Here is a 10780-nt window from a genome sequence, read left to right on the forward strand (position 1 = left end):
CACGCGTTATATTTATTGACCATCGGACTCAGGTCTGCCTGGCTAGAGATATTAGTTGATTTGCGTAATAGATATATCGGCTTTTGATCATCGCTCATTACTTGGTCTTCGCATGCTGGATCCAGACTCCGATAGTGGTGGGATATCGGTATTCATCGGAATACTATCCGCAGCACAGAGTATCGGGAAGCTTAATGCGCTCTTGAGAATTACTAAAAATATAACCCCTGTTATCAGCCCTTGATAGTCAAAATTGTGACTTCCGTCAGGAGTTTCTCACGTCTAGTTGACCATGGGGCTGGCGGGAGTAGTCCCCGGTTCATTTGCTACAGGAGACCAAGAGTCCCTAATGGCAGGAGTTGCCAGATTGAAGGGAGCTGGTCCGTATCGGAGCTAGGTGAATTCATCTCAGAAGTTAGATCCCTTGCACTATTGATATATAGGGCGTGGACTTACCTGGCCATTACGTCGGTGTAATTATATGTAGCTAGCTATTCTCGGCACGGTGGTCACCTGAAGCTGAAAGATGTAACGCGAAGGAGGAAGGGAAGAAGAGATAAGGAAGAAGGAATGACGGAGAGAGGAGAATAGGATTGCCTTTTTCACATCAGAGGGTTTGGGTGCTCGTGGCAAACCCAATGCAGGGAAGATGATGTCTATTGTGTCCTGGATTCTGGCCGAGGTACAGCCCGGTTAGGTGACAGGATTGATCTCCTGAAATCTTGATCTCCACCTTGAATTAAGACTGTGATAGCTCAGGTTTCACACTCCCATGCCCTCGAACAGCTCCACTGGTGCTATTTTGATAGTTAGAAATGGGCGGGGAATCGGTAACGAAGCTTGATAAAGCCTTGGGGCTGGCGATCTGGCACCTTCGCTATTCAGAATGGACCAGTGTCGCCGTTATTGACCAGAAACGAAGGACCTCTTATTTTATGTCCTCTTAGCAACCGGCAATGTTCTTTCCACAGGGCGAGTGCCTTTTCTAAATCCCCTCCAGATATGCCAACGGCTTTCGATTGATGCACAGTGTGATAATCCGATGGATCAACTTCAACTGCAACAGGCAACACATTGAATACTGCAAAGCCCAGGGCCAGCATAAGCATAAAGTCTTCACTCTCACCATCCTACCGGACAGGTTTCTTTTTCTTTTTTCTGCTTTGTTCTGTTCACATGCACTGGAGTGTACCACGTCGGATTATATATGCATTTTCCATTCTGCTTTGGTAGGCTGTCAATTGCCTCTCTTGGAACTGTTCACTTTCGCCCCACCCGGTGGGCATAAGGCTCGCGGGATATCATAAGACATGCCTGGAACTCTTCTTGACAGATAGAAATCATCATTGACATAGTCAATAAACCTTGACAGGACATCGTGAACACATCCCTCGTCAATCGTTCCTATTGTGACAAGTCAGATCTACCAAGATCCAGTGATAAAAAAGCAGACTTCATGACCAGAAAAGTCAAGGCGAGGAAAGGAAGAGAAAGAAAATTATAAATCCTAGGTGTGAAACGTAGCGCAGGCTATCCCATTGTGCAAACTACCTGGCCAATCAACTAACCTAGGCGTAGTAGGTACAAAACTAAAGAATAAACACTGGCAAACTGGCAAACTGGGGAAAGATGCAGACAGCACAAACAATGCTGATCATGGAGATCATGCAAACAAGGTAAAAATGGGCCTGTAGATGCTCACGACCACTGGCAATTCAGGGAGATATTCCAGGCAACATCTGATGGTTGGCGAGATACTCAGCACTGATGTCGACAAAGGCAGCCAGGTGGTCTGTGACAAGGATGTCAAGCTCAATGATGGCGTTTTTCTAGATCAAAGAAGGAAGGCAGATCTTGGAAAACACAGTCTCTGGAGGATGCTATGGAAGAAGGGGGAAGACTAGGAGGAGATCAGGGAGACAACCAGAGGATGGTCATCTGACCATCCAAACAACGAGACTGTCTATTGTGTTGCGTCTATTACGCCGTGTCTTCATTCTAGCTGATGCTCAGCCCGTTATGCGACAGGGCTGATATCGATTTTGATCGCCGTCTTTGAGTAGTATGCTCACAGCTCAGCGTTTACACACTACTAGCCTGCACTAGCTACGGAGGCGCTATTTCGAGAGTATAAAGGATGAGCGGGTCGGAAAAAAAGCTCGATCGCCACTAGCTGTACCCGTTTGAAACAACTCAACGCTCCTTGAATGCAAGCTGGCTAGTGGAAAATTCTTCTTGGACTCCGGGTTTCATCTCATTCGCTCTCAATCAGTGGTAGACCTCGATATTCGCGGGGGAATTAACCTTGCGACGATCAGCTATCAGCTTTCTGCTTTGTGTTGTTTGTCTCCTTCTACAGAATAAATTGCTTGGCCCCCTGCCAGTTTGATATTTCGCTATTTCCCCTACTACTGGGTCTAGTTGGGACGTGGATGTTGATAGGTTCGCTTATAGGGTAGCGTGCCATGGATATCCTCCGGATCTCCCAGTTGCGTCCTTCTCTCTTTTCTTCCCCAATATTTCCTTTTCCCCCTTTTGCACTCTTTCTCTTGTAGATTCGAACTGGCCCCTCACAAAGCCGTAGCATGAGCCAGCCATCCATCCAGAGAAGCTCAGCCGCTGGTTAGGATTTGTAGTATGCTATGTATGTTAACGGCCAATCATGATTGAAATAAAGAGTGTATCCAGCGAGGATTCTAAGTATCGGGAATAGAAGAAAGGAGAAAAAGAGGACCTACAGATAAGCCCTTTTGTGGGGTAGGTCTGCAAACCATGCAAGCCACGCAAGCCCCATACCTCTTTTCCGCCGAAGAAATCCCTGCACTAGTCTGCTCTACTCTACAAATAAAAGGGACTTTCAAGGGCCAGTTCAATCTATAGGGGAACCATAGCGCAAAACAAGAAAAGCAAAGATGGGGAAAGGAGAAAGAGAGGAAGCTAGATGAGGGAAGGGTTTATACCCTGCCCTATCTGCAATCCAATCAGACTTGCACATCCCAACTAGGCTTAGTGGTATTAATTCAAGCAAAGAAACGAGCAAACAAAAATCCAGGAGGAAGCCGCAAGCAGAGAACAAAGAAGATAGCCGACAACTGGTCGCCAGAATAACATGCACCCCACTCTGCGTCGAGGCCCTAAGGACACCTGCGCTAGCCGGAGGTCGTCACGTCACAAAGAACCGCATTCAGTGGCGAGCAAGATAGTCCGCGCTCAGAGCCGTAAAGTCAGCTAGATGCTCCGCGATTACGTTTTCGAAGTCATCGACTGCCCTCCTGTCGTCCCGGGCATTATCATGTGCCGTGTGGCATATCACAACCTGCATGAACTCGTCACTTTGAGTCATGCTGTCTTCGGTCATCGACCCAGGAGGATAAATAAAATCCTGGAAGATCTGCTGTGCTTCGGCCAGTTCTCGCTCGGCCTGTTGCAGCCTTTCATCGAAGACGGTGCGAAGTTCACGTAGGCGCACCTGCCAGTCTGACAGTTGTTGGATGATCGCCTGGCACTGGGCAAACTGCCCAGCGGTCGCGAGCCGCATGTCTCGTACGCCGGAGATTGGAAGCTCGTCATTCTCCCATGACATTACCGATCTCCATGCGTTAGAGATGTTCTCGGTGGGAGTTAGGTCGGGACGACTAGGAATATTGGTTAGCTGGGGTGACAATGTGGGGTTGGTGTGTCGGCTTTGGATTATCGCTCGTCACTTGGTCTTCACGTACTGGGTCCATACTCCGGGAGAGGAGGGAGGAGGGATGATGTCGGTATTTGTAGGAATATCAGGGGTAGGAACGGGAAGCTCAATACGATCTTGAGCATCACTAAAACGGAAAGACCGATATTAGTTTGTGAGAAATTGTGACTTCGGTAATGGCTTTCTCACGTCTGGCTGATAATGGGCACAGTAGTCGTGATTCCAGGCTCAGTCACTGTGGTAGGAGACTGATTATCTCCAGTGGCAGGAACTGCCAGATCGGAACTGGACTCGCTGGGATTAGAGCTGGGTTGGCTCAGTCAGATATTACCTCTCTCGCATTATTGGTATACGGGGCGTAGACTTACCCAGCCATCGCGTCGGTCCGGTATTGGAAGCAGACTATTCACGGTCTGATTCGTGATAGCCTAGGTCTGGGAGATATGAAGACAGGGGAGAAAGGAAGGAGAGACGAGATGGAGAGGAAGAAGAGATGAGGAAGAAAGGAAGGAGAGACGAGAAGTCAGAAAGAGTCAAGAGAAATATGGGACTACTTGCACGTTTGGGAAGTCACGCACGCTCTAATTTCATCGCGACAGCCACACTAATATAGCCCCGGGGTAATTTTCACATCCACGTCAGCGATCTCCGAGGCTCCAAAAGACCAACGAATGGCATTATTCTACGCGTCGTAGATATGTTCACACGTCCTACTCTGGTCCCGCTTCATGACACGCATTCAGACATATCAGGCGACAATGGGATCATATCTGAGAGAGACTGGCATAATGTGTGGCATTACAAGGGTCACTATGGTGCTTGAAATTTTCACTATCTTGACACCACATCTCCCTACGTGCTACGGTATAGGTTGTCTAAAGAAGGCATGACCCCAGAAGGCAAGGTGTGTTCGCACTCAAGGATTAGCTATTTGCACTGAATCTGCGACAACGGCCCTCAGACTTGCACATATAGGAGCACCCATTAGATCCAACAGTGACGGGCAAATACGTGCATTTGAGCAATAGCCAACTGCAGACCCAGCGGTCGTGGACTTAGAGGTGGACGGACGCTATCCGGATATCAGCTTCGATCCCTCATATCGATGTTAGAAGGTGCAATATACACATGTCCCCGACGGGTCACAGAAAGTCCCAGTGGACGGGCATTGGCGGGTACCGCCAACACAGGATTCCACGGTAAGGGACTAGAATGTGGGCTTAACCGATTGGATTCATTGAAGGGAGTATTGAAGAGACAACTTGAATGTATAGCATATGCTTACTATGTTAACAGACGTACCGCAATTGGCCTGGCTTGTGTTCAGATTGGAATGTTTGATGTGCTGCGCCGTACGTCGTAGCACTTTCTGTTATGAAAAGACCATTTGAACCGTTATGCCTCCGTTTTAGCAACCCAATAAGGGTAGGCAAAAGACTGACCGATGCTGCTGGGCAGCCTCAACACCATTGTAGCCATCCCTGATATTGGAACGGAGAGTCAAGTTTTAATTAAGGTCGAGATTCAATTCATGAGTCGCTGGGACAGGATAATGTCGCAAATCTCACACTAGGAAATGGGCGGCGGGTCGAACTTTGAAGCTAGGCGTAGATATATTGGGATTCACCCTCTTCGTAAAGACGCAATACTAGTTAAACTTGGCGGATATTCAGGGATTTTGTGTAGCCTCAATTGTACGTATAATCCACGGAGTGTACTCTTAATGTACATGGCAACCGTTATTTACTCTTGTTTTGACCTGAAGGGAAAATACACAGCAAAAGCATTGATGATTCCGATAAACCCGTGGAGCAAGGAGGTAGGTGTTAGTGCCTTAAATGATCGGTTTCAGATGTTGTTCTTCAACTAAGAAACAAGATGCTATTCGCAAGTTGCGCCAAGCTGCTACGCTCGATGATCTGTGTCTAGATCTATCCCTGGATGCCGGTTGAGTATTGTGACACCCTCATATCCAGAGGCCATGACATATGTTCAACTCTTTACATGGGGAATGCAGAATTGACTTCACAATTTGGCGGCCACCGCACCCGATTGACTCGCGATCCTCTTGAGTGACCGCCAGTAATTATCTTTGAGCTGGAGAACCTCAAATGCCTGTTCTGCCCAGGTATCATCCCAAGCAGGGAGTAAGTAACCGTCTGTTCCTGCTGCAGGGGGACCAGCTAGACCTGTCAAGAAATCAAAGTAATCCTTGAAATCAGGCTTGATCTCGTGAAAAAGTGCTGTATGACCTTTATATTGAAGTCTTTGAACCTCCCATAGATCCTGCTGTTGTGGTGTTGGTAAGGCCACTGCATTTCTCCCGGCAAAATATCTGGCCACGGCCACTGCCTGGTATTCATATACTCGGAAGCTGATCCCAGCGCGAACCTGGCCGACGAGAGCCAGAGATGGGTCACCGATCTTGAAGATATGCTGGTAGAATCCTGCAATTCTGTTGTTGGGGGTCACAGGGTCGGGAACAATGAATGGATATGATAATTTGTATCCAGTGGCGAAGATAATCTTGTCGACCCCCTCTAGGAGGGATTTATCGGAGAACTTGACGTTTATCCCCTCACTCGTGGCCTGGATTTCCGTGATGGTCGGCCTGACATTGACATTGGGTAGGTCCCAGGCGGATTGAAGTGCCTCGTTCTTTCCTCTCTGAGAGAGTTCGAGAGGCCCTTTCACAATCGAGTGCAGATCTGCTACAAGGTCTGCGGAAGAGATACTGCCTCCAACCACCACCACACGCTTATTCACATAATCGTCCGCTCGACGGAATTGCTTCGAGTGCTCGAAGACAGTCGGATAACTTGCGATGGCAGCATCTAGCCCTGGAATATGAGGCACAAACGGCACACTGTAATGCCCCGATGCCACAATCACAGCATCGTACCGTTCCTCCCACCAATAGTCTTTTGACTCTGTACCATCCGAGTGCCCGAACTGCCGAAGTGTCAAGTTCCATTTTTGACCCCGTTTCTCGAGCCTTTCAACTGTGGTATTGAAAGAGGCGAATTGAAGATAGTCTTGGAAAACATCTTCCAAATACTTTTTCACAACCCGAAATGGCCGAGTGGGGTTGGAACGCCCGAAGTTCCTACTAGATGATGCCGAGTTTCTGTCTGGAAATGGAGTGTGCGAGAAGGCCATGGCTTTAGCACCCACATTGCTATCAAGGCCCTCATATATGGCAGTACGAGAAGTTACATCTTCAGGAGAAGGCGGTGCTAGCGAGGGAAGGCGAGTTGGGATTTCGTTGGGTTGAGTGAAAGTCCCGGGAGATGGAAATCGATCGGGGATTTCATCGTATTGCCAGGTGCCTCCAACATCACCACGTCGTTCAAAGAGCCGTATGGTCTGAAAAATATTCTCCTCCTGCAAGGCCTTGACCGCCGAAATACCTGATGGGCCAGCACCAATTACAGCGACACTTTGAAACCGGGCCGACATGACAAAACTTGATCTTGGCGAGTGCCCTAGAAATTGATGCATGGAGAAATAATAATACTCCCCGATAACGGTCTATCAACTGGATATGAGTCGCTTTTAAGTTGGGCGCTGCTATCATATTATTCAACACGTTCAAGTAGTGGTGTTGACAAGAGTCAGCGATGATGTCAAATTACTCCATTTTGTCGGAATTGCAGCTGACGGCGTTATCCGTCATGATTGATTGATTCATTTGAAAGGTTGATTTTCATTGGAGTTATGCCGCAAGAGCTATTTAGCCTGGGATTGACGCAATATGGGATCAGGGTGATCACATCTTCAATCCAGTCGTCCGGGTTGAATCGGCACCTTTTGAGATGACCGTCGATTCAAAGCTGTGGAACTGGATACCCAAGTCTGAAAGGATTGGTACCTTGGGGAAAGAAAATCTTCATGGCTTGCATTTCACACAGAGGAAGCTGTGGTCGAGGTTGCAAGACTTCGATGAATCTCGTGTCTTATTTCGCAACACACTCCCATTCCAACTCACCGGGTTCTTTCCAATAGTTCGTATCGCTGGATGTAAATCCAATTTTCTGCAATACTCTCGCACTTCGAGTATTTTCTTTCTCCGTCTCGGCGACGAATCTTTTCACCCCCCTTTCAACGACAGACCACTGCATGACCCCTTTGGCCGCTTCCTGGGCAATTCCTCGGCCCCAAAATTTTGGCGAGACACCGTAGCGCACCTCAATCATTTCGTTCCATGGTGGAAACGCTGGATCTCCAGGCTCTCGTGGCGGCATCGAGGTCGTCGTAGCATCGCGGACACCTGCATAGCCCACCCATTCCAAGGCCGCAAGATGGGTATTTTCACAGCCCGCGATCTGCGCATATTCATCACCTCTGATTACGGTGCACTCGGCCTCATTTTGCGTGTTGTTTTTGCTAGGTTCGAATGTCGATGCCTCGCGTAACCCCACAGCAAAATCACCTAGACCGCGTTTTCGCCAACAACGGCCAATATCACGCGTCTCAATCCATTTGCGCGTCTCCTCATCGCTCCATTTTCTGGCCGGAAAGTGATGGCCGAAGCCCATTTGGCAGAACTCCACACTTGCATGCAGCTCAGAATAAAGTGCTCGGTATGAACTGAAAGATACTGCTGTGGTGGTGGGAACCAGGATAAATCGAGGCGTGAGAATAGCGAACTGCTCAAAGGAATCCCCGAAATCTGAATCCATTCTGCTGACAATCAGAGCTTCAGGGCTCAATAAGATGGATGAAAGAGTTTTATGTCGTTTGGACTTGTGTAAATCCCTAAAGAAAAGAATCGGTCTTCTTTTCATCTAGGTCACGTGTGCCCGGGCACCCTGATTTGGCCACGATGATTTCCTTCCACATGTTTTTATGTTTTTGTTCGGCGAAGACAGCTACAGCAGTACATCAAGGCCAGTGTGCTAGTTCCAATTTTGTCGATACGAGGGGTGGTGCTTGCACTTTCCTTTGCATTCAAAGACCTAGATACACTGATATTGCACCAGATTCCGTATCTGGAGCTTCACTCTTCTGCTATTATATCAAGTGTGTAAGGTTTCGCGGTCTTTGTTTAGTAAATTGAGACCGTAAACTGAGAAACAGTTGAAAGATTATAAGGGATGTCGGACTATATCGTGCAATTGGGGATGGGGGCACTAGTATAAAAGAGAGACAGCTTGGGATTATATAGAACTTTGGTTATCCCGAAGTTTCGTACAAAAGGGTAACACCATCTGGACATTCTGCAATTGGAAAATCAGACAAAGCTGATAGACAGGACCAGACTCTACGCTACGAAGAGAGAGAGACTGAAAATCCTGTATTCGTCTGCGGAAGAGAAGAAGGGAAGGAAACTATCTAGAAGAAGGAGCTTCTTATAGCACGGCGAGGAAGGAGGAGTCACCTGACTCCAAACACCCCCCATGAGCCATGCGAAGAAGCCAAAAAACCCCCTATAAGCTAAGAAACCCCCTATAAACTCTTAGGATCAAAACTAGTCTTTTTCTTTTTAAACGTAGTAATGAAGAACCTCCTAGGTCAGCTTATGTAAATAGCTTTTTCCTATTAGCTAAGCCTAGCTAACTGATCTAGCGTTAAAATATGACCTTTGTAAGAGGCTTCGTTATACTATCTATAGCTATCTTTGCTATAGGAATCTTCTTAAAATTAATTCTTCCTATATTAACTTCCTTACGGAGCTTATAATATCTTACCCCGATATACTTAGTATTAGTATAGAATTCCGGGTTACTAGCTAGTGTAATTATACTATTATTATCTACGTATATAGGAATAGGCTTTTTAATAAGACCCTTAATACCTAGTTCCGTTAAAAGCTATAATAGCTAGATTGCTTCTTAAACCGTAAGAGCTTCTATAATATACTCACTTTTAGTGCTAGAAAGGGTAACGTAGGCTTACTTTTTCGAGGTCTATAAGATTAGTCCCCTAGCGAGCTTATTAGGACCGGCGTACTAGCGGGTCCTAGTAGGTAATATAGAACTAGAGTGAAGGAATAGCAGGGTGCTAGTATATTCGTAAACTAATCGCTAAAGAGCTAAGTTCCCCTAGTAGTCTCTATATAGATAACCTTTAGCGGGTCACGGGACTAGGTCACCTAACCTAATAGGACTTAGTCTCCCTAGTGCGGTCTCTAGCGGGGGGTCATACTACCCCTACTAGGTCACGGGTTCTAGGTTATAGGACTAGGCGGGATCTAGCCTATAAGGCACTCTCCTAATAGAGGGTCGTAACATTTTCCCCCTCCTTAAAGAGCTACGTCCTCGTAGCTAAGGGTCGGGGGTCGAGGGTCTCTTATAGTCGAGATAGGGAGGGTTCGAAAATAGTATATATGTCTAGCTGTCTAAAAGAGGGTAATTTGTCTTTATAGTGGAAGATATAGATAGACTCGGAGCTTTAAGCGTTATCTCTCTTCGTCGCGTATAATCTAAGTTCTTTATACATTTTTCACTTATCTCTCTTCAAGTTATAGCTTTCTTCTTTCTACACTTCCTCGTCCTTTCGCTTTTCTACTTATAGCTTTTTGTCGCTTCGCTTTTCTTCTTATAGCTTTTTGTCGTCTCGCTTTTCTTACTATAGGTTATTTCGACTTATTATAGTAGCTCCTTTTCCTCCGGTCGCGAGTGCGATATACACCTCTATTAACAATTACGCCCCTCCGGCCGTTATCTCCCCTACTAACCCTACGAGTGCGTAGTATCGGCGTTATATAGACCGTCTTAGATATAACCCGGGGTATATATATATCCCTCCGCCTAGCGGGATTAATATTAATACTCCCTAGTATAACTATTATATAAGGAAGCGGTAGTTTTATATAATAGTAAGTACGGACCTCCGCTTATATTAGCGGTTATTAACGTTCCTTAGGTCGATTCTAGGCTCGACGCCTAAGCTAATACTTATATCTTAGCGCCCTATACTACCCCCGCGTAGAATATATCGTTCCTTACGATTATATAAGGGTTTCGAGGTACGCGGAATACTTTAACTCGAGATATCTATATAGGTATAGTTATACCTTTTAGTCCTCCTCGCGCTACGCCCCCTCTACCTTCTCTACCTCCTCTGCCTCTTTTAACGTAGGTTTTA

At 46.7% G+C, this 10780-nt stretch overlaps 3 protein-coding genes across 3 annotated transcripts; all 3 read right to left on the reverse strand.

Moving 5' to 3' along the window:
• Positions 1–3184: 3184 nt before the first annotated feature.
• N7457_002858 (uncharacterized protein) lies at positions 3185–4067 on the reverse strand (the record flags this gene model as incomplete). Its single annotated transcript, XM_057173904.1, has 4 exons — positions 3185–3635; positions 3720–3818; positions 3881–3997; positions 4060–4067. The coding sequence occupies 4 exons, from the start codon at positions 4065–4067 to the stop codon at positions 3185–3187; spliced, it is 675 nt and encodes a 224-aa protein (XP_057034055.1).
• Positions 4068–5716: 1649 nt separating this feature from the next.
• On the reverse strand, positions 5717–7150 carry N7457_002859 (uncharacterized protein; the record flags this gene model as incomplete). The annotated part of the gene is made up of 1 exon (XM_057173905.1): positions 5717–7150. The coding sequence occupies one exon, from the start codon at positions 7148–7150 to the stop codon at positions 5717–5719; it is 1434 nt and encodes a 477-aa protein (XP_057034056.1).
• A 497-nt stretch (positions 7151–7647) lies between these two features.
• On the reverse strand, positions 7648–8373 carry N7457_002860 (GNAT family N-acetyltransferase; the record flags this gene model as incomplete). Its single annotated transcript, XM_057173906.1, has 1 exon — positions 7648–8373. One exon carries the CDS (start codon positions 8371–8373, stop codon positions 7648–7650), a length of 726 nt encoding a protein of 241 aa, XP_057034057.1.
• Between the last annotated feature and the right edge of the window lie 2407 nt (positions 8374–10780).

This window comes from Penicillium paradoxum (assembly GCF_028828445.1).
Source record: "Penicillium paradoxum strain IBT 22861 chromosome Unknown utg000003l_segment0_segment0, whole genome shotgun sequence".
NCBI classification, from domain to species: domain Eukaryota; kingdom Fungi; phylum Ascomycota; class Eurotiomycetes; order Eurotiales; family Aspergillaceae; genus Penicillium; species Penicillium paradoxum.